The 21,851-nt window shown below is 38.8% G+C and overlaps 2 protein-coding genes across 2 annotated transcripts in view; one reads left to right on the top strand and one right to left on the bottom strand.

Annotated features, from left to right (window-relative positions):
• The window catches only part of LOC106879889 (serine hydroxymethyltransferase, mitochondrial), a 40,111-nt gene extending 35,215 nt beyond the window's left edge, over positions 1 to 4,896 (bottom strand). Inside the window, exon 1 of the mRNA XM_089364519.1 lies at positions 4,634 to 4,896. Coding sequence (XP_089220645.1) covers positions 4,634 to 4,684 — 51 coding nt within the window. The 5' untranslated portion in view covers positions 4,685 to 4,896. The remainder of the gene's footprint in view (positions 1 to 4,633) is intronic.
• The window catches only part of LOC106869325 (alanine aminotransferase 1), a 54,359-nt gene continuing 34,250 nt past the window's right edge, over positions 1,743 to 21,851 (top strand). Inside the window, exon 1 of the mRNA XM_089364517.1 lies at positions 1,743 to 2,374. Within this exon, the coding sequence (XP_089220643.1) occupies positions 2,138 to 2,374 (237 nt within the window). The 5' untranslated portion in view covers positions 1,743 to 2,137. The remainder of the gene's footprint in view (positions 2,375 to 21,851) is intronic.

Below are 21,851 nucleotides of genomic sequence, written 5' to 3'. Positions count from 1 at the left end.
CCCTAAGCACTTCGTAATTCAAAATATAAACGATAACAAACCGTAAAATAATATATTTTTCAAAACAAAACAAAACAGTAAGAAGGAAAATAATATTCATTTTTGTATACTTCTACTTTATGTATATCTGAAAAGTTTCCTCCTACTTTTTGAATCGGGAAGTCTTTGATCAGATCCTCAAAATTAATCTTTGGTAATACATTTGCATCTATACTTAGTAGAGATAAAGGCATCCCAAATGTTATTTTAGAAAGTTTAAAGTGATTCCTTTTGTGCCGTAAACCATTTACCATTTTTGTGGTGCCTCCTTCTTCCCTTGATGCCCTAAGCACGTGCTTATTTTACTTAATGGTTAATCCAGCGCTGACCTGCTTGGTAGTTAAGCATCTTGGTTTGTTCAACATCCTTTCAATCTTAAAAAAGTCCTTCAAATTTTTATTCTCCTAGATATTGTGATCTTTTCTAGTTTATGAATTAAAGAATTGCATTCTTTCTCCAAGAACCCATGTTCAGTTCTACTTCGCTCCAGGCAGACTGGCATGTATCCTGTTATTCCAATAATAATAGGTACGAAGCTGAAAGTGTATCTTGGGTACTAGATTTGCAAACGCCTTATCGATGGTCCATAGGTGTTTTGTTTCAGCCTGGACAACATTGGTGTTATGCGCTTATATGTATTTATTCGCATGCGGGCGTGTGTTTAAAAAAAAAAAACAGAAAAAAATTCACAGCTGTCATTAACAAGAAAGTTATGACTTGTTAGCAAATCCCACGTTGTCGCTAATTGTTTTCGGTGCCTATACAGTCAAGAGCAGACATACAACACCTTCTAGTTCATCCTACACTTGATCCAGCACAACATCCAGGAGTAGGAGTTGCACCAGCACTAGGATAGTGCGTGATTTAAAGTGCTTTGCTCAACACACAATGAGCTACCCTGTCCAGGAATCGAACCTATTATCTTACGATCGTGAGCCCAATATTCTTAACACTAGGCCACGCATATAGCAGAAGACTAAATGAAATAGCAGCCAAATGACTATCAAAGCACGACTTAACGTTTTAGAAAAGGATGGAATGTCTTTGATCACAGGTCAGTCCTGTGCCAACAGTCTTATGAAAGAAGGCATTCCAATGATACATGTATGTGTGTGGTGGGGAGATGTTAATTTGCAGGAAGACTTGGCTGCTATTTCTAGCAAAGTGTGCGACCACGTAGAGGGTCCCTATTTAGAATGGTTTTCCTTTACAAATGTATCAATATGCCTGTGTATCCATCCATCCATCCATCCATATATATATATATATATATATATATATATATATATATATATATATATATATATATATATATATATATATATATATATATATATATATATATATATATATATATATATATATATATATATATATATATATATATATATATATATATATATATATATATATATATATATATATATATATATATATACCCGTTGGTAGTGAACAAATCCTAGAAAGTAAAAGCATATTCAGTGGCCTGCTTACGAACTATGGAGTTTCCATAGTGTCGGAGAAACTTTAGGGAGTACGTAAAACAGGCTCGTGCAGCGAACTAAATCATAGATACATTAATGCGAATAATTAACTTTAACAGATGCTATATGTAGAGGAATATGGGTTGGGATGTGTGTCTCTGTTGCTCTGTGCATGTGAGTGTTTTGTGTACATGTGTCAAGGAGATGCGAGTCCAACTAAGGGAAATAACTGCGTCCCACAACGTGACTGAATTATCACAAGTTTCTTTTCCCACCCACCATCATCATTCTCTCTCTCTCTCTCTGCTATGATAGTCAGTCAGCCGTAACTCAAGTGGTTTGTAGCAACAACAATTACCACCACCACAACCACCTTATACATATCATTCTCACTTTAACTACAGTACCACAACTACTGTTATTGTTATTATTACTACCAGTACTACTAATTCTGGTGTTGTTGGGGATATCTTGCGACCAAGACAATCCGTTTTATCCGCCTCCTCATCTTCCTTCCACTGTAAGTCAGTCCCGATACGTTCATCCACACAACCAAGAAAAACAGATCCCATCTCCTAGAAACGACACCTTAACCACATAGTCCACCTTTAATAATGCACTGTGTTAGGCAGAAATCGGTGAGTGTTTTATCTCGCCAGTGCTGTGGTGGATTTCATAATTTAATCCCGGGATTCATAGAGCCAGCCCCGAAATGGAACCTACAACGTCAGCTTCGACGTACCAAAGTACTATCGGTGGCCAGTATGAATCCCCATGTAAAGGAAATGGAATACGCGGTTCGGGGACCAATTGTTATAAGGGCTGCGGAAATCGAAGCTGATTTAAACAAGGTAGGTACTATCTTATCTATCTATGAGACTATATATTTGTACACACATATACATACACATGCATACTATGTGTGTGTGTGTGTACGTATGTATTATATATATATGTTTATGTTGATGTAAGGGTCGGAAAACCTGTGATTAGACGTCTCATTAAGGACTGTCACGCCTGGGACTACATTAATTAATCTATGACCATTTTTAAGACGGTGGAGTGAGAGCTAAAGGAAATTTGGCTGCTATATCTAGCAGGTCGATGTATTTGTGGGTGTAAATATTAATACTTTAATGTACGAATATATTAGAATGTACTTATGGGCATATATGTATTATGTATGTACATATTTATGAACGTATATGTATGTATGAATTTATATATATTTTTTAACGTGTTGATGTCAATGAAATTTTATTTTCATATATAACATATAAACATGTACATCTTTTATAAGTAGATATATGTAAATGTATTTGTGCATGTGCGTATATATATATATATATATATATATATATATATATGCCTGTATGTATATAATATATCCGTATATATATCGTTTGTAGAAATGCATAAACCCGGAGAAGCCCACTCTAAGATGTAGAGCAGTTAATATTGTAGTGGGGTAGGCCAGTTTATGGGGTTACCTGGGTTTCTCGCTCATAAGGGGTTTTACCTTACGGCGTATCTTCGGACCCCCAAACCTGCTAGCCTGAGACCTCTTTAAAATACGGTGGAGGAAAAGCTTCGTTTTAAAGGGTAAAGCTCCTGAGTGATTATGTCCCTTCGCTATTGTCCATCGATCATCGGCCGATAATCCCCTAGAGAGAGAGAGAGAGAGAGAGAGAGAGAGAGAGAGAGAGAGATTAGTGGTGGTACTTAACTACTTTTACAGTGTTTTTTTTTTTTTTTTGGAAGGTACAGTCTTCCGATTTGCGTGTACATACTACATCTCGAGAAAATCTGTATGTTTTTAATGACAGCCAGGCAAAGCAGTCATAGATCAGAATTGGTCCCCCGGGCTTGTGGCTGCCTGTGGAGAACTGCCCAGTGTACTCATGCCGCAGTGTATATAATAGATGTAAACACTTTATTTTTGTATGCAATATAATCGTGGACGCAAAAAAGGGGGATCAGTCGCAATACTTCTAAACCCTTATTGGAATTTTTTCGTCCACCGAGTATCCTCGGTCCGATTTGAGCCTTGAGTAGATGGATACTGTGTTAGTCTGTCGGAGAGGTTATATCTGTATTTCAAAGGGGTCTGCTTTGTCACACACACACACACTGCCTTGCTGTTTCTGTATAGGGATTGCATTAAGGGTGCATGTGTCTGTGGAATACTGAACTGATTTGGACACTAATTCAATGAGTAGGTTGTTTAGTTGAGCGAAGAATTGAAAACCTCGTCGAAATCAACGGAGATCCATTTATTCATTTTTATGTATATGTATGTTTTGATGTGTGTTTTTGTATGGGCCTATAGATTTTATGGATAGTTCCAATCCATGTTCGATCATGTGAAAACATACACATATACACACATTATGCGCACAAATACACAAACATACTATACATACATACATACATACATACATGTGTGTGGCTGTATTTCATAAGACTGCAGTCATTCTGGGACATTCTGTCGGTTGCTCTTGCTGAGCCACTACATCGCAGGATGTCATATGCCAATACCAGTTGTCGAGCAGTGGTGGGAGACATGTGAAAACACACACTCACACATCTATATATACGATGGGCTTCTTTCAGTTTTCATCAACTAAATCTACTCACAAGGCTTAGAAGACACTTGTGATGAATCTTGCAGGCATGAAGTGGAATTCGATCCACCATAGCCAAATTTAAATTAACACTTCAACAGAACTTTTCTCATGCTGGAACAATGGTTTTTGTCTGTGACAGCAGTTTTACATTTGCCATATAGCTTTAGCTAGGCCGAAATAATGTCTTCACCACTTGACCCCTCTAACCTCTATTCCACCAAAAGCTAGAATTAAGATAACAAGTACCACCAACGAAGTCTGTTGTTCTCAACGATATGTCTATCCTTCTGGATAGTTATAAAAGCAAGAACCCCAAAGCAAAACCCAGTTAGTCGGCTCATGACAACTCAATCAGTTAGTCATTTGGTGATAACTCAGCCACTTGGTGATAGCTCAGTTTGTGAGAACGGAGTCTGGCTTACCAGCTGAACAAACGCTGTCTCTAAAGAAAAGGACACAAAAAGAACAACTATGGTAACTTACCAACAGAGCACTTGTTTCGTCCCATACTTTCACTTCTCTGCACATTACCATACCTCTCTCTGTGGTTTACTACTACAATAAAAACATACAGGCCAAAATTAACTTTTTTACTTTGCATGCTCTAGGATTTTATCACCTGCCTGTCGAGGCAAGGTATATTCCATGTAACAGTAAAAGTAAACATTTCCTTAAAACTTCATGCATTGTTCATCTTTCACATCTTGCAACATGCTGTTGCAATAAATTTCAACCTTAACACACTTATCCAGAACCTTGTTGACTCATTGACCTCCAGTACTTGACCGGTACTTATTTTATTGACCCTGAAAGGATGAAAGGCAAAGCTGAAGAATTTGAACTCAGAATGTTAAGATGGATGGAATGCCAGGATATCCATATTATCAGGCATGCTAATGATTCTGCCAGCTTGCTGTCTCACTGTGTGCATATTAATAATGAATATATATATATATATATGTATATATATATATACATACATATATATATATATATATATATATATATATATATATATATATATATATATATATATATATATATATATATATGTGTGTGTGTGTGTGTGTGTGTGTGTGTGTGTGTGTGTGTGTGTGTGTGTGGATATGTTTGTAGTTATTAGTGGCTAGTTTAGTACATGCCATTATTTTGCTGGCCTGTTATCTTCTCACTCATCCTTCTCCTCTCATAAAGTCAAGTAAATGTGACCTACATCCTCATTCTCTGCTCAGTGACAAACCTTACAACAGTCCAGCCTGTGGTTAAGTAGGTCGGTACCCGAACCTATCTCCTCTTGCTCTCCTCATTTTGCTTCTACTTCCCAAACGTTTATATTTGGCTGCTCCTTGTCTATCACTTGTATTTCTGTCTCAGTTGTCTGGTGATGTGTTTGCTGATCATGCCAGCCCTTAATAGCGTATCTACTGATTGCATGCATATTATGATACCATGTGTTTCAGAATACTGAAACATGTGTAACAGATGAAATAAAGGAGCATCAAGTCAGTCAAAGTTGATGCCCTTTTTCTGCATAAAGAAGTCCTGATCTCTAATTGTGGAAATATGATATTCAATTATTGAGCCACACAGAGGCAATGGCATGTGACCAAGGCTTCTGACAGTTACCTGTGCTTGAGAAGACATGTCATGCTAAGTGAATTGTGGTTGCTGTCCGTACTGGTGGCACGTAAAAGGCACCTGTGCCAGTGACACATAACAGACATCTTGTATCGTATTTAATGTACCCTTATTCGTCTCTGTTAGATGAATAGAAGACACGGACCATTGTTCACTTTGCTCATTTTTGCTTCACTTAGATATAATACATACATGCATGTACACACACACACACACACATATTTCTTTCAAACCTTTACAAATTGTGTGCGATGAGTTATAGCGTCATTCAATTTCTACAAACATTGATTTATGTTTTAGTATTTTTTCCTACTATATCTGTGTGTGTGTGTGTGTGTGTGTGTGTGTTTATATACACATACATGCTTGCAGCCATGCATACACACTTGTTCAATCATTAGCAAACACTCACTATATGAATAAGTTTCCTTTCAGGATGTTGGAGAAAACAATAGTTCTCACCTCCCCACTTCTCAGCCACTGATGTGGAACTTATGAAGGCATAACTACAGGGTTTTACCCCCCACCCAGATTTTGGGAGGTCATAACTTTAAGAAAAATGAATATTTTTTAATGAAATTTTCTATGCATATAGTATTTACTATGTAGAATCCGAATATACAAAAAATTCCGGTGAAAGTGTTTTGGAATGGGGGTGGGGGACAATTTTCGGAAATTCCAACAGAGTCCACTTAAATTCTTCTTAACTTCCAGGAAAATTAATATTTTTTCGTGAAATTTTCTACAAATATACCTTGATGTATGTACATTTCGAGCATGTAGGAATTTTGAAGGAAACAATTGCAGGTTATTTTTTAGAAGTGTTCCCCACTCGGTGGTGTTTCGGAGCAAGTCGTCCATAATTGTTTCATTTTTCTCTATTATATGCGTATGTGCATCCGTAGATTTGTAATGAAGTAATACGCTGCTTCTGTTCTCTTCTACTTCTCTACTAGAAACGTTTGCTTTGGAATTTACTTCTATTGAGAAAAAAAAATCGTGTGCATGTTATTTTTAACGAAAGTTTTCTTATGACGGCTTCTCTTCACTGTCTAGAAATCTACGGATGCACATAATAGAGAAAAATGAAACAAATATGGACGACTTGCTCCGAAACACCACCGAGTGGGGAACGCTTCTCAAAAATAACCTGCAGTTGTTTCCTTCAAAATTCCTACATGCTCGAAATGTACATACATCAAGGTATATTTGTAGAAAATTTCACGAAAAAATATTAATTTTCCTGGAAGTTAAGAAGAATTTAAGTGGACTCTGTTGGAATTTCCGAAAATTGTCCCCCACCCCCATTCCAAAACACTTTCACCGGAAATTTTTGTATATTCGGATTCTACATAGTAAATACTATATGCATAGAAAATTTCATTAAAAAATATTCATTTTTCTGAAAGTTATGACCTCCCAAAGTCTGGGGGGTAAAACCCTGTATTTACTTATGAATGGATCTCAGTTTACACACCGTTTGTGGAGTGTGTGTGTGTAATCGTATGCTAGATATTTTTGTGAATGTGTGTATACGTTAGATCTGACCCTTCGTTTTACATAACGCCCAGTTTGTCCTCCTGTTCACCTCACTTCTACCGTTGCCAATAACACCACTATTTCTTCCCTCCCCCAACACCACTATCGTCATCCAAATTGCAATCATTAGTTAATGCGCCTGTGTGCGTGTGTGTGTGTGTGTGTATGTGTGTATGCGTGCGCAGTGAATAGTGTTTACGTTGCTACATGTGTGTACAATAGCCTCTGACGTTGTGTGTGTACAGTAAGTGGTCTAATGCGTGTGTGTTTGATGTTTCGACCTGCAACGTGTGTAAACAGTGTGCGATGCATTATATCTGCATGTATTGAATAGACCTATATATAATTATGGATGTATGTATGTATGTTGTATATGTGTTATGTAAGTTTCTAAAGCGTGCTGGTGGTGGGTTGAGAATTAATGATTAATCAAACCGATAGACAGGACAAGGGAGGGGGTACTATTATCTCCCACCACCACCAACCACCGCACATATCTTTAATTTAGCAATTCTGCGTTACACACACATAGTCTATATATTATTTACACGTGTAAACACACAAAAAAAAAACAACCGGAAGTTCTTATAGCTCCAGGTCAACCTTTAATGGAGTAAACCTAGAATGAAGGACATTCCAGCCGCGACCATTCTGCCTTTTCCCTATATACAGAGAAGACAGAATGGCTCAACGTGTCGTTTATTTTTCTCAGGTCATGGGTTAATAATTTAAGGCAGATTTGGCTGCTGTCTCTACCAGCTCCAATGATCCTACGACTGGAATACTTCCCAACTCTTTTGGTGTCTTGAAATCCGGAAGTAGGGTAACTGGTGGTTGCGTGTGGGTTGGATCAGCAGAAAATATTGTGGTGTAAACCATATGCGTGTCCCAGTTATGTCGGCATCTGCTCCATTCCCTCGCGTCTTTGCGATACTCTCTCTCTCTCTCTCTCTCTTTCTCCCTTTCGCAGCCTCTCTCTTATCGCTTTCATCCTCTCTCTACCACCCCATCTCATCTCTTCCACCCTCTCTCTCTCTCTAACCAAGGATGACAAACGGTCTCCCCCGTTAAATGTTCCATTCTGGCTATGTAACTCGGAATAACAAACTCTATTGGTACTCTCCTATTTACATAAACTATACCATCAACCGCCATCTCTCACCCATTACATGCCATACATATAATGGGTTGAATTGATTCTATTTGTACTTAGTACACATTTCCACCGCTCAGTCTTCTGATTCCCTGTAACGATCTACCACTCCCCCCTGTCTCTCTCTCTTTGTCTCTCCCTCTCCATTCTCTCACTCCAACCACAGTTTTTATCTTCATGCTCTTGCATTCTCCCATCCTACCGCTCCTTTTTTTCTCATTATTTCACTCTCAAACTTGAACAATTAAACACATCATAGAGTAGTGCAGACACTTCAATCTTGCAGTCTATAAGGTAATCTCACTCATGTTGGTGCCACAATAGAATACACCAAGTATTCTCTATAAAGACATTGGTAAACAAGCAGAGACAACGTAGGGTTAGCAAGACCTTTATATTCTTGCTGGGTGATCCTTCGCTAGTAGTCCGAGGAATGTCATTAGACCACGTGTGTTTATTTACATCACTTCGGCATTTTCCGTAAAAAGTGTTGGATTAGGGAAATGGGAAAGGACGCGAAAGAGATAGAGAGAGCCTGGTTTCTTTTGAAGTTGGCATGCTACTTACCACAGTGGCTGTGGTAAGCAGCAAGCAAAAACAAAAAAGAACCATACATTCTCCCTCTCTCTCCCCCCCTCTCTCTCTCCCCCTCTCTATCTCTCTTAACCCTAACCACTAACCCTAACCCTAACACCCTAGTGAAGATTGTGCGGGTGTTACGGAAAAGGCCGATCTTTGGTAAAGATCGCCAAAGACACTTTACAGAAAAGGCTGATATTTCGTACTGGTATCAACAGATTGCCTCTTGCTGGGGATATGACAACCTCTTTAGGGCTGGTTCCTTGATAAAAATGCACTTTGTATACTCTGTGAAGTAGTTGGTGATAAGAAGGGTATCCAAATTCAAAAACCAAGCCAAAAGTGAAATGTACACGCAAGACACAATCCTCTGAGAATTCTAAGACAGCTTTTTGAATCCAGTGCCATCATGTTTTAATGAGTCATCTATAGTTATCTCCCCTGTCACATCGTTAGCAACTAGGTGGCGCTCGTTACAGCTATAAAAGACGTGCACAGACAGGTAACATCCTCTTTCTCTCACACACTGCCTGCAGGTAGTCACGATTTCTCCATCTCTGTTCCTGTCTTGATTGAATTTCCTTAAATCCTCTTTCACCAATCGTGGAATGTGTCAAGACAAAAACATTTCCTTATTCAAATTCCGTTCTGTTCTATTGAATGTAAATGCTCTCCTCCTGGATCGGAATAAATCCCTCATGTACATGAAGTCTTCACAAATCTCACATGAGTTTTTGTTCCTCACTGGATTGATTCTAACAGCGATCAAAGGATGACTGAACATCATATTAAATTCGTGGTCTAAAAACCCACTAAAACCTTAAACACAGTGGTTCTTGAGATATCATTTACCATAGTTTTGGATTGAACCAATCCTTCTGATTGAAATTAAAGGGGGCAGAAACAGTGTAGAAGCCCAGCAAATAAACACTACCAGTAATTAAAAGAGTCAACTTTGTCACACACTGTGTTGTGTTGTAATAATTCTGTCTGAGTATTATGTAAGAGTACTTGTATCTGAAGAATACTCAGCCATTTCAATAAGTTGGTAGAGCAGTTGAATGAATCACTGGAGTATTCATATTTTACTGACAATGACCAAGTCCACCTAGCTGTAGGTAGGTACCACAGTATGGTATTGTTCACTGTACTGTGTCCATGACCAAGACACTTCATTGGCAATAGTCCAGTCCACCTAGCTGTAAGTAGATATCACAGTGCAGTATAGTTCACTGTACTGTGTCTATGACCAAGACACTTAGCTATTGACAGTCCAGTTTCCCTAGACAAATTTGTTCAAATTGGACCCTGTGCACATGCTCGAGTGGAGGACACTATGATGAATTAAACCCTTTGACTGTGTTAAGCAAAAATATCCACATGATTCATTTTATCTTTACGTGTGACAAGCGGATTTACCCCATAACTTTAGAAAAACATTTTATTTAACAGTGATATTTATTTTCTGCAAAATGAGTACCTGGTAACATCTGAGGGTCAGGGCATCATAATCAGCTCAGCTCAGTTAGCTCAAGAAGCACAGGGCCTATTCACAAAGAACATGTTTGTAAATAACTTGTCTTGTAATAAAACATTAGAATTATCATATGAGCTTTCAACTTTTAGTATATCATTATGGCTAATGGTGGTGCCTCAAGCCCTCAAAGCCTTTTGGCTGGGACTGGTGTACTACATGAAGCATAAAACATCAATCTTCAGCTTTTGTAGAGTAGAGGGCTCCACTGATAATTCTCTAATTGGGCCCCACACTTCCTAGTGCTGGCCTTGGTTGTAAGTAGATACAATCATATGGTATATGCTATTCTACTGGGTCCCAGTTAATCTAGCCATGCCCATTCTCACCAACAATTAATTATTTAAGAATTCCAGTATAATCTAGGATAAAATATTCTGTCTGGGGCCACAATAAAATGTAACTCGTAGAGATGCATCATACTATTTTGTACATTCAGCATCTTGCCCACACACTATAATCCTGAAAACCAAGACACAAATGTAGTAGTGTCGAGCTTCTATGTGGTTACCTGTTAGAATTAGCAGCCAAATCTGCTCTTCTAGTCATGCTCTACTCTCTTAAAAGAGTAGGATACATTAAATAATGTAGTCTTAGAGACCTCTAAGAGACAGGATGGTCATTGCTGGAATGCTGTTGATCACAGATCAGCTCAATCAGAATAAACCTGGAGCTAAACCACAAGTACTGCTGTTGCTGCTGCTGTTACTACTACTACTACTACTACTACTACTACTACTACCACCACCGCCACCGCCACTAAAAATTGCAATGATTAATGGTAACACTTGAGCCAAGATGTAAATAAATAAAAAAATATGAAGAATCCATTGAAAGCACCACTGTTTGTACTAGAGTCTCGTTATGTAATCTCATTGCTAATTAATTACAAAAGGCCATGTTGTTGGTTTTGTGGGTTAATAATTTAATAATTTCAATGGAACCAATCATATGGCTTTAACAACAAAGACCAGAATTACTGATGTACTCTACTTTGGTTTTATTCATTAGTATCATTGTGTAGTTTCTAGCCATTATTTAGCACAGTTCTTGTCTGGTTCCAGATTTTTTGCTTCTACTGTGCTAAGCTGTTCACTGTTATTATGAATAGCAATAACCAACTCTTCACTGTTTCAATGAACTGCAGTAATCCAGCTGTTCACTGATTCAGTGAACTACATTCACTGACTGTTCACTGATTCAGTGAACTACAATTAGTTTTAATGAATAAGTCACCAACTATTCATTGTTTTTAGGAAAGGCATCCAGCCATAGAAACCATGCCACAGCAGACAACAGAGCTTGACACAATTTTGTTTTGACAGCTCTTTGTCAAACCCTCCAACTCATGCCAGCATGGAAAAGGGATGATAATCACACACACACACACACACACACACACACACACACACACACACACACACACACAATCTTGGTTGTCGTTTGTCAGTTGCTACATGTGCACATATCACAAATATACACACAGCTGTTATATGTATACGTATCTATATTTTCAAGCACCACCACCACCACTACCATCACCACATTGTGGAAACACATCTGAAGTTTTCGTTACTAAATGATTAAAAATAACTTCACGTTTCTTTCAACTCGCGATACATTCACCTTTTTACCAAACTTCAAAGTCAACTTGCTAAAGAACCTGTATTTTGTCAGTCTACCTGTCCGTCTCACTGTCTGTTTCTCCTCACATGTATCAAATCCACCTGCCTCAGTTTCTCCTTATGTCTACCGTTCTATTTATTTATCTGTCTGTCTTCCTGTCTTATTATCTCTGTCTGTTTACCTCTCTCTTTTTTCTGTCTGTCTATCTTTCTGTCTGATTATCTCTCTATCTGTGCATCTGTCTATCTCTATCAATCTGTCTGCCTTTTCTTACTATTTCTCTCTCTGTCTGTTCTACTCAGTTGATATTTTCAAGTTAAAATACACCATCATCATCATCATCATCTCCGTTGTTATCACTACCATTATCATAGCCATGATCTTTGTCACCACCCTACTCTCAGCAGCAGCTTCATAATTGTCATTGTTATAGACATTATCATCATCATAACCAGCTCTCCCTGCTAACAAATGTCAAACTTTATGTCAGTGTGTGTGTGTGTGTATATGTGTGTGAGTGCATATGCATACATATGTATTTGTATTTGCATATCATTATCTTCGTGATCTAAAACCCAGGCTTCCAGGCTGGTAGGAGTTGGACACTTGTACAGGATCTGAGTTGGAGGAATTTGTCACACTTCAGTGTCTAATTTGACATGGCTTCTAAGGCTGAATGACCTTCTTCATGCCCACCACCTTAGAGGGTGTAGTGAGTGCTTTTTTCATGGTGCTGTTACTTATGAAGATTGCTTTTTAACTTGCAAGGCTAAGGGCCTAAAGTGGCCCCTGTAACTGATGGAAATAGAAGAGAGAAGATACAATGATTTTAGGCAGGGTGATGAGGATGAGTGAGAGGAACAGGTTTATAGTTGTAGGATGGTCGAGGAAAGAAGGGTAGGTACTAATTGATAGCAGGGTGGGGTTATTGAGAAAAGTGGGTGATAGAATAGAAAGCCGACAGGGTGGATTGTGTAGGGAGGTCTAGAGCTATACACTACATTATAGGGGTGTGTGTGACCAGAAGATACGAGAAAAAGTGAGAAGGGGAGCAATTGATTAGAGTGGAGAGAAATTCTGAGTGAGTCATTAAAGGAAAGAGGTATGTGGGGAGGACTTGTGAGTAAGAGAGAGAAAGGGAATGATGTGAAAGAGTGATAAGGAGGTAGAGAAACTGTGAGAGAAAATGAAGCAGAGGGTTAAGGAGCCGTAGGTGAGTGCAATAAGAGCAATAAGGAAAGAGAGGCTGGAAGGTACAACAGAGGTAAAAGATATATATTAGTAAGAGAGGCAGTATTAATACGGAGAGGTAATGTTTATCTCACTGAAATGTGGATGTTCTGTTAGAACAAACTATAGTCTGGTAGATACCATGGAAGAATCTTCCATATTGGCTTTTGGTGCAGAATGCAGTCTTGTTTCTAGAAACAAGAGTGCGTTTTGCAGCAAAAGCCAATATGAGACTTTCTCTCTTGGTATCTACTGCAGTATAGTTTGTTCTAACAGAACGTCCGCATTTAAATGGGGATAAAGATTGGAAGAGAGGTAGGGAGAAGGAGGAGAGCAGAGTGGGAATACAGCAAAAGCATCCCAGATGGAGGAGCAGTGAAGTAAGGAAGTAAACTGTAGGTGGGTGCAGCAAGTGCAGTAAGAAAAAGAAAGGCTAGATGGGATCCCAGAAATGTAACGGTGTGGGTAGTGAGATAAAGAGAGGAGGAGTTGGATGGCAACAGAAGTGAACCCAGGAGAAAGTATGCTGGTTGCTAGAAATAGCAGGACATGGATAACAAATGTGGAGATTATGAGTGATGAAGAGATGAGAGTCATGGCATGAAGTTTGAGTGTGAAGATACAAAGTGAGATGGGAGGATGTAAGTTGTTAAGGCAGTAAGGTGGGCATAGCAGGGAACACACACACACATGTATGTACACGTGTGTGTGTGTGTATATCATCATCATCATCATCATCATTTAACATCGGTTTTCCATGCTGGCATGGGTTGGATGGTTTGACAGGAGTTGGTAAGGCCAGGGGATGAAGCAGGCCTTCATCGTCTGTTCTGGTATGGTTTCTATGGCTGGATGTCCTTCTTAACAACAACTGCTTTTCAGAGTGTACTGGGTGCTTTTTACGTGGCACCAGCACCAATATCACTTCTGCTATAGTGGAAGGGTCTTAATGCGAACAGCAAAGCACCAGACATCTTGGTCCTTTATGTGTATGTATATATATTTGGTGGTTGCTCCACCAAATGAGAGATGCTACTTACACTTGGATGTAATGTGTAGTGTGCAAGAGAGAAGATTTTGCTGGTATAGTTAGTGATGCATATGGCTGTTGCTTTGCTCTAGTGGCACTCTCTACCCCACTGGTTCACCACCATGTCTCCCTAGGCCTGGCTAGAACTTTGCACCAGTCACAAAATTGATCTCTGGCCCTTTGTAGGCTATACTATTGGGGCTTTCAGTTGTCCTCTATCTTACACATCTCCTGCTTCTTGACAAATGCTTCAATTAAGACATCTCTAAATTTCTGACTATTCAAAGGATCCTTAAGCTTTCATATCTTCCTTTCCTCGACTGGATTCTTTCTTGGTGTCCTTTTTAATCTGAAATCTGAAAATTAACCTATGTTGAGGAGTACATACTTCTGGGAAGGTCTTTGCATTTATGAGCAACTATCTCTCCTGCTTTCTGGTGAGAACATAGTCCTTCTGGCTTGTGTGGCCACCAGATTGATGTGTGTGTGTGTGTGTGTGTGTGTGTTTGTCACCCATCATCATGTTCGTTTGTTTACATCCTCATAGCTTAGCAGTTCAGTAACAGAGACTGATAGAATAAATACCAAATTGCAAAAAAATGATGAGTACTGGGGTTGAATTGTTTAAGGCAGTGCTCCAGCATGGCCACAGTCCAGTGACTGAAAACAGGTCAAAGATAAACTCTTGATCCATTTGAAAAATTAATGAAATCCCATATAAACCAGGTATTTCTCATTAGAAGTAAGATCAGAAATTGGTTAGTTGACAATAACCTTTCTCTCCTCCCATTGTCAGCAAAATGTTTTTAACCCTTCTTAAAAATTTGTATTTATTTATGGCTAAATATTGATAATACTATTATTGTAGATAATAATTATCTGGTTTATTTATAAATGTTTATCCACCTTTACCTGGTTCACTCTGCTCTGCTTCTTCTACCTGGTTCCCTTTCCCTCTTCAATCAGTTTTGTTATACTTCTTCAAATTGTATCCTGTCCCCAGTCTTGTTTTGTCATTGCTCGCTCTGTTGTTCACCCTGGAATGTTGTTCTTTGGACACTGAAGATTTGGCATGATAGACTGGACGTTAAGCCTCTTATGGCAACAATATGTTTTGACACTGGAGGAAAATACACACTCACGTATTTTCAGAAATATACACATGCAGATAAGATAGATAGCAATATGGGATAGAAGCCAACCTCATTAGTGCTGGCACCCCAATACAAAGTACTGAGTATACTCTATAAAGTGATTACTAAGTGAACAAATATATTGCCAATTGCACCAAAGTAACCTTTGAAAATATTCTTAAACCCTTTGGTACAAACCTGCCTAAGACAATCCCCATTTCTATGATACAAAACTTTCTGTTTTAAAGTGATCTAAATTAAAACCTTCCTTTAAAATTTCATGTTAATTTATGTTATAAAAACACAAGCCTATAAATGAGAAAGTTATTTTACTAAATTCTTCAAATTTTTTCTTAATAAAACCAAAGGCAGTGTATTTCAATATAAGTATAGTAATGTAAAGGTTAACAATGAACATGCTCTATTTACAAAATTCTTCATTATTTTGAAAATCAACTGAAACAAAGGTAGCATATTTCAAAAGAGATAAAGCCTCAAAAGTGTTAATGATGTGCTGCAAATTGCACCAAAGTAACGTTTGGGAATATTTGTAAGAAATTCAAATTCTTAAAGCTGTAAGCTTGCATAGATTGGTCATTCATAACTAACTTGATCTTAACATTTTCTAAAATGAGGAAACACTTTGATGAGGTGTATTTATTTAATGGTAATCAAGAAATCAGAATGGCATTTATTAAGGTAAAAAACATTAGTGTGGGTGCTAGTACCATGTGAAAAGCATGTTGGTGTTGGTTCCACATAAAAACCAAACTGGAAGGCGGCAACCTGGCAGAAATGTGAGGACGCCGGGCGACATGCTTAGAGGTATTTCATCTGTGTTTATGTTCTGAGTTCAAATTCCACCGAGGTTGACTTTGCCTTTCATCCTTTCAAGGTCGATAAATTAAGTACCAGTTGCATACTGGGGTTGACGTAATTGACTGGCCCCCCTCCCCCAAAATTTTGGGCCTTGTGCCTAGAGTAGAAAAGAATAAAAACCAAACTGGTGAGTGCCACATAAAAAGCACCTCGTCTACTTTGTGAAGTAGTTGGGGTCAGGAAGGGCATCAGGCTGTAGAAATCAATCCAAAACAGACTACGGAGCCTGGCCTTACCAGCTCCTGTCAAGCTGTCTAGCCCATGCTAGCATGGAAAAAAGGACATTAAATATTATTGTTGATTATGATGATGTCTGTAGACATCATGCGTCAATAAGATATTTGAACATTCATTAACAGAGTGCATGGCTCCTTGAGCTGTGATGGTGGTAGCTGAATTTTGTCAGAAGGTAAAAATAGACAGCAGAACAGATGAATTCCTGAGTTAGCTGACTCTTTAAGAATATTGAGCAGATGAAGAATGTAACAAATAATCACAGCCTGAATTCTATCTGTCTTTCAGAGAACTAGATGATGTGGATAATAGAGAGTGAGAAAGCGCATGTACGTGAGAGAGAGAGGGGGAGAGAGAGAGAGAGAGAGAGTCAACAGACAAGGGAAGGAATATGGGAACTGGCATTCCTGCAGCTGCAGTTGTCATCATCATCATCATCATCATCATCATCATCATCATCATCATCATCATCATTTAATGTCTGCTTTCCATGCTGGCATGGGTTGGATGGTTTGACTGAGGCTGCACCAGGATCCAATCTGATCTGGCAGAGTTTCTACAGCTGGATGTCGTTCCTAATGCCAACCACTCCAAGAGTGTAATGGGTGCTTTTTACGTGCCACTGGAATGGAGGCTAATCAAACAACACTGGCATCGACCATGCTTGAAAGGTGCTTTTTACGTGCCACTGGCATGGAGGCTAATCAAACAACACTGGCATCGACCATGCTTGAAAGGTGCTTTTTACGTGCCACTGGCATGGAGGCTAATCAAACAACACTGGCATCGACCATGCTTGAAAGGTGCTTTTTACGTGCCACTGGCACAGCAGCCAGTCAGGCGGCACTGGCCATGGCTACAATCTCACTTGCCAAAGATCTCAGTCACTTGTCATTGCCTCTGTGAGGCCCAATGTTCAAAGGTCATGCTTCACCACCTCATCCCAGGTTTTCTTGGGTCTACCTGTTCCACAAGTTCCCTCAACTGTGTGACACTTCTTCACACAGCTGTCCTCATCCATTTGCAACACATGACCATACCAGTGCAGTCATCTCTCTTGCACACCATATATGATGCTTCTTATGTCCACCTTTTCTCTCAGGGTGCTTACATTCTGTCGTGTATGCACACTGACATTACACATCCAGTGGATCATTCTAGCTTCATTTCTTTCAAGCCTACGCATTTCCTCAGCAGTCACAGCTCATGTTCACAAACATGCATCATACAGTCTGCCTTTTACTCTGAGCGAGAGACCCTTTGTTACCAGCAGAGGTAGGAGCTCTCTGAACTTTGCCCAGGCTATTCTTATTCTAGGAGCTACATTCTCAGGGCATCCACCCATGCTACTGACTTGGTCACCTAGGTAACGGAAGCTATCAACTACTTCTGGTTTCCCCCCGATTGTGAAAAAATTACAAAAGGACAGAATCAAGGAAGAATTTTTCTCTTTTTGTATTTTCCCATATGACTCTTTAACCTTTTTACTGGTTTTAGTCATTGGTCTACGATCACGCTGGAATGCCACCTTGGGGTGTATTGTTGATCAAATCTTCTCCAGTACTTTTAAATTTGGCTTCTAAATGAGCCTCTAAGTTACTTGGATATAAACAAATGAACACCACAGATAAACACAAACGTCCCAACAGACACATGCATACATCCATCATATATCATCCATCATCACCTTCACTTAACATCCAATTTCCATGCTGGTATGGTTTGGACACATACATGTGTGTGTGTGTGTGTGTGTGTGTATATATATATATATATATATATACATGCAAATATGTAGGAATGTGTATATAAATATTATATGCACTGATTATGTGATGCATATGGATGAGGACAGCTGTGTAAAGAAGTGCCAATTTCTAACTGTGGAGGGAACCTGTGGTAAAGGTAGACATGGGGAGAGTTGGTGAAGCCTGATCTTCGAATTTTGGGCCTCGCAGAGGCAATGACTAGTGACTGAGACCTTTGGTGATATGCTGTGCTTGAGAAGACCCGTGAAGCCAGGTGAATTTGTAGTTATGGCTGGTGCTGGTGATGTGTAACTGGTACCCATGCTGGTAGCATGTAAAAAGCACCTTTCAAGTGTTGGGCCTCACTAAGGTAATGATGAATGATCGAGGCCTTTGACATTATGCCATATTTGAGAAGAAGACCCATCAAGCCAAGTAAAATTGCAGCCATGGCAGATAATGGTGTCACGCAAATGGTACCCATGTCAGTGGTATGCAACAGCACCCATTACACTCTTGGAATGGTTGGCATTAGGAAAGGCATCCAGCTGTAGGTTTTCATGATACATGGGACATTATATGGATTGTAGGTAAGCTGCAGGAAGACGTGAGATGAAGTAGTGAAGGCTGATCTCGGGATATGGAGCCTCATCAATATAACTGGCAATTCGCTGTGTTTGAGAAAACCCTGCAGTCATGGCAAAGGCAAGGCCTTAAGATCAGTATGTTTATGGCCACCCACCCAGTGGGCCCTGTCACTGCACACAGTCTATCCCAGTGAAGCCTTCCCTACATCTCATTTTCCTAACATCCTTCTTTTCATCACTCTTCTACTACAATACTATTCAGTTAGCTACTATAATCAGATGAGAGCAGAATTCCACATATTTCATTATTTTATTTATTTTTTTTTTTGCTACCATTTACTCACCTCTTCTTGGAACCACTTCCTTTTAACATTCATCTTTCATTCTTAATATCATCCCTTTCCATTTTATTTTCCACTGATCACATCTTTCTATGCCTCCCTGTTATCTCACATTGTTTCCTGAGCCACATCTTGGGACTGTCATACCTCATCTTTACCTTCTCATATCTTCTATCAATGGCTCACCACCACTTTTATTCCCTACTCAGTATATCCACCCTTACATAACTCAAACCTCCATCTCTGTCACTGTACATATCCCCATCGCTGACCCTCTCTCTCCTTCCATTTCCCCTCCCCATTACATCATCTCACTATTTCTCATCTGCTGACAGATTTATGGCGTTGCTGCTCTCCTTCCTTCCTGTGATGCCTCTCACCATTTCTTCCTTCTTGGGCCACTCCTATTTCTTTTCTCTTTCCTATATTGATATTTACCATCAACCACACCTCTGCTTTTATTCAGCATTCACTACATTCATCTCTATCTCCATGTCTAACCATGTGTTGCTCTCTTACACTCTCACAAACTTGTCACCTTCCCATTCTGATCCTTTCTCCATATTCTCTCTGATACTCACCTTCTATCTTGAAAATACGCTCTGACATCTTGACACCACCATCTTTGCTTTCTAGCTGCTTACATCCACCCTTATGTAGTATGGTGTAGTTGCATATTTCCTTAATAGTAAGACACCCATGCCTATCCCTCCATCATGCTTTAGCCTCTCAATACCTGGTGTAGAATCTGCCCCCCCCCCACTAAAAACCTCATTCAGTCATGGGTCTTGTTTTTATCTTACAAGTTACTTAATGACTTCACAAAAGAAGCATCCAGTACATTGTAAAGTAGTTAGTATTAGGAAACGGCATCCAGTCATAGAAAAACTACCTCAGTAAATTCCACCTGACCTGTGCAAGCAAAGAAATGTAAACATCAAAATGATCCCAACAATGACAGTGATGATGATGATGATGATGATGAAGAAGGTTTAATTTGATGCACACTCACACACGCACCCTGTCCCATCCTCTCCCCACATACTCATCTGTGTAATTTGTAGCACATGTCTGTGTTCTCATACATCATTTTGTGATGCACCTGGACACCTTTATCTTTTTACTATCAAACCATCCAAGACTGCCCTTAATTCAACAATCACCCTCCCCCATCCAACATTGGTTGGAACGGAAAAGTGCATGTAAAATGTCGAGGATAATGAAAGTATTTGTGTGTGAGTGTGGAGATCAGTATGTGTGTGAGTGGATGTGACTGTGTGGGGAGAATGTGTGTGTGTGTGTGAAAGAGAGCAAGTGTGAATATGTTTGTATGTTTGTGCAAGTGTGAGTGTGTGCATGTATGGGTGTGTGTGTGTATGTGAGAGAGAAAAAGAGAGTGAGTGGAGGTAGTGTACAAAATTCCTTAACGTATAAGTTACACATTTTAAATAATCTAAAAATAAGTATGTGTGTGTGTATGTATATTTGTATACATAGATAGTGAGTGGTTTATCCTTCACCAATTCCTGTTATAAAACACATCCAATTATGTCTGGAGATGAAGGACAACATAATAAACATCCAAACCCTAAACTTTAAGAACTCGTACATTCTATCATTTCGGTGATAAACACCATTCTATTATTATCTTCACCCTCAATAACTTCCAGATAAATTCTTCACTATTTGTTACTACGACCTTTCAGGAATAACCATCCTGAGAAGACAAGCTGTCAGTAAACTCAGAGAGCTTCCCCTGTTACATAAACCATTGAATTAACTCTATTTTTATATATTTATTTGTATTGTTTATTCATTTACTGGTTTTATTTTTGGTGTGTGTGTGTGTGTGTATATACATTTCATCTTTGTATTTGGTTTGCAAGATTCTTGATGTCTATTTGTTGAAACAAATTTTGTTGCGTCTTGTGAGAGTCATTGTGCCAACAATAGTAATGCACACACAGAGGTTCAATTCCACTTCTTTATTGTTAGTCAACTGGTTAACTATCTAACTAATTTGTTTTTGCATTTGGTTTGCAACATTCTTTATGTGAATTTGAGTGTTGGAACAAATTTTATTGTGTCTAGGCAGAGTCACTATGCCAATATTAATGCATGCACTGGTTCAGTTCCACTCCTTTATTATTAGTCAGCTGGTTAAATATCCAATTAACTAATTGTTTGTTTGTTTAACAAAGTAAACGACTTACTGGGATCAATATGTTCAACTAAACCCTTCAACCGATTAGTTAGTTGGACATTGAACCAGTTGAATGATAATAAAAGAGTGGAATTGAACCAGTGCATGTCTTAACAATATTGCTTTAATGTCTCTCCTTTGGCACAGCAACTAATTAAATGATCATTTGTTTAATGTGCTGGTTAATCAATCAATTGGTTGTTTATTAGTTAAAGTTCTTTCAGTACTGTTTGCAAATTTGTATATA

This window comes from Octopus bimaculoides, chromosome 16 (assembly GCF_046866305.1).
Source record: "Octopus bimaculoides isolate indiv1 chromosome 16, ASM4686630v1, whole genome shotgun sequence".
NCBI lineage: Eukaryota > Metazoa > Mollusca > Cephalopoda > Octopoda > Octopodidae > Octopus > Octopus bimaculoides.
Note: the sequence above shows the minus strand (reverse complement) of the source record. Positions and strands in the feature narration are given on the sequence as shown.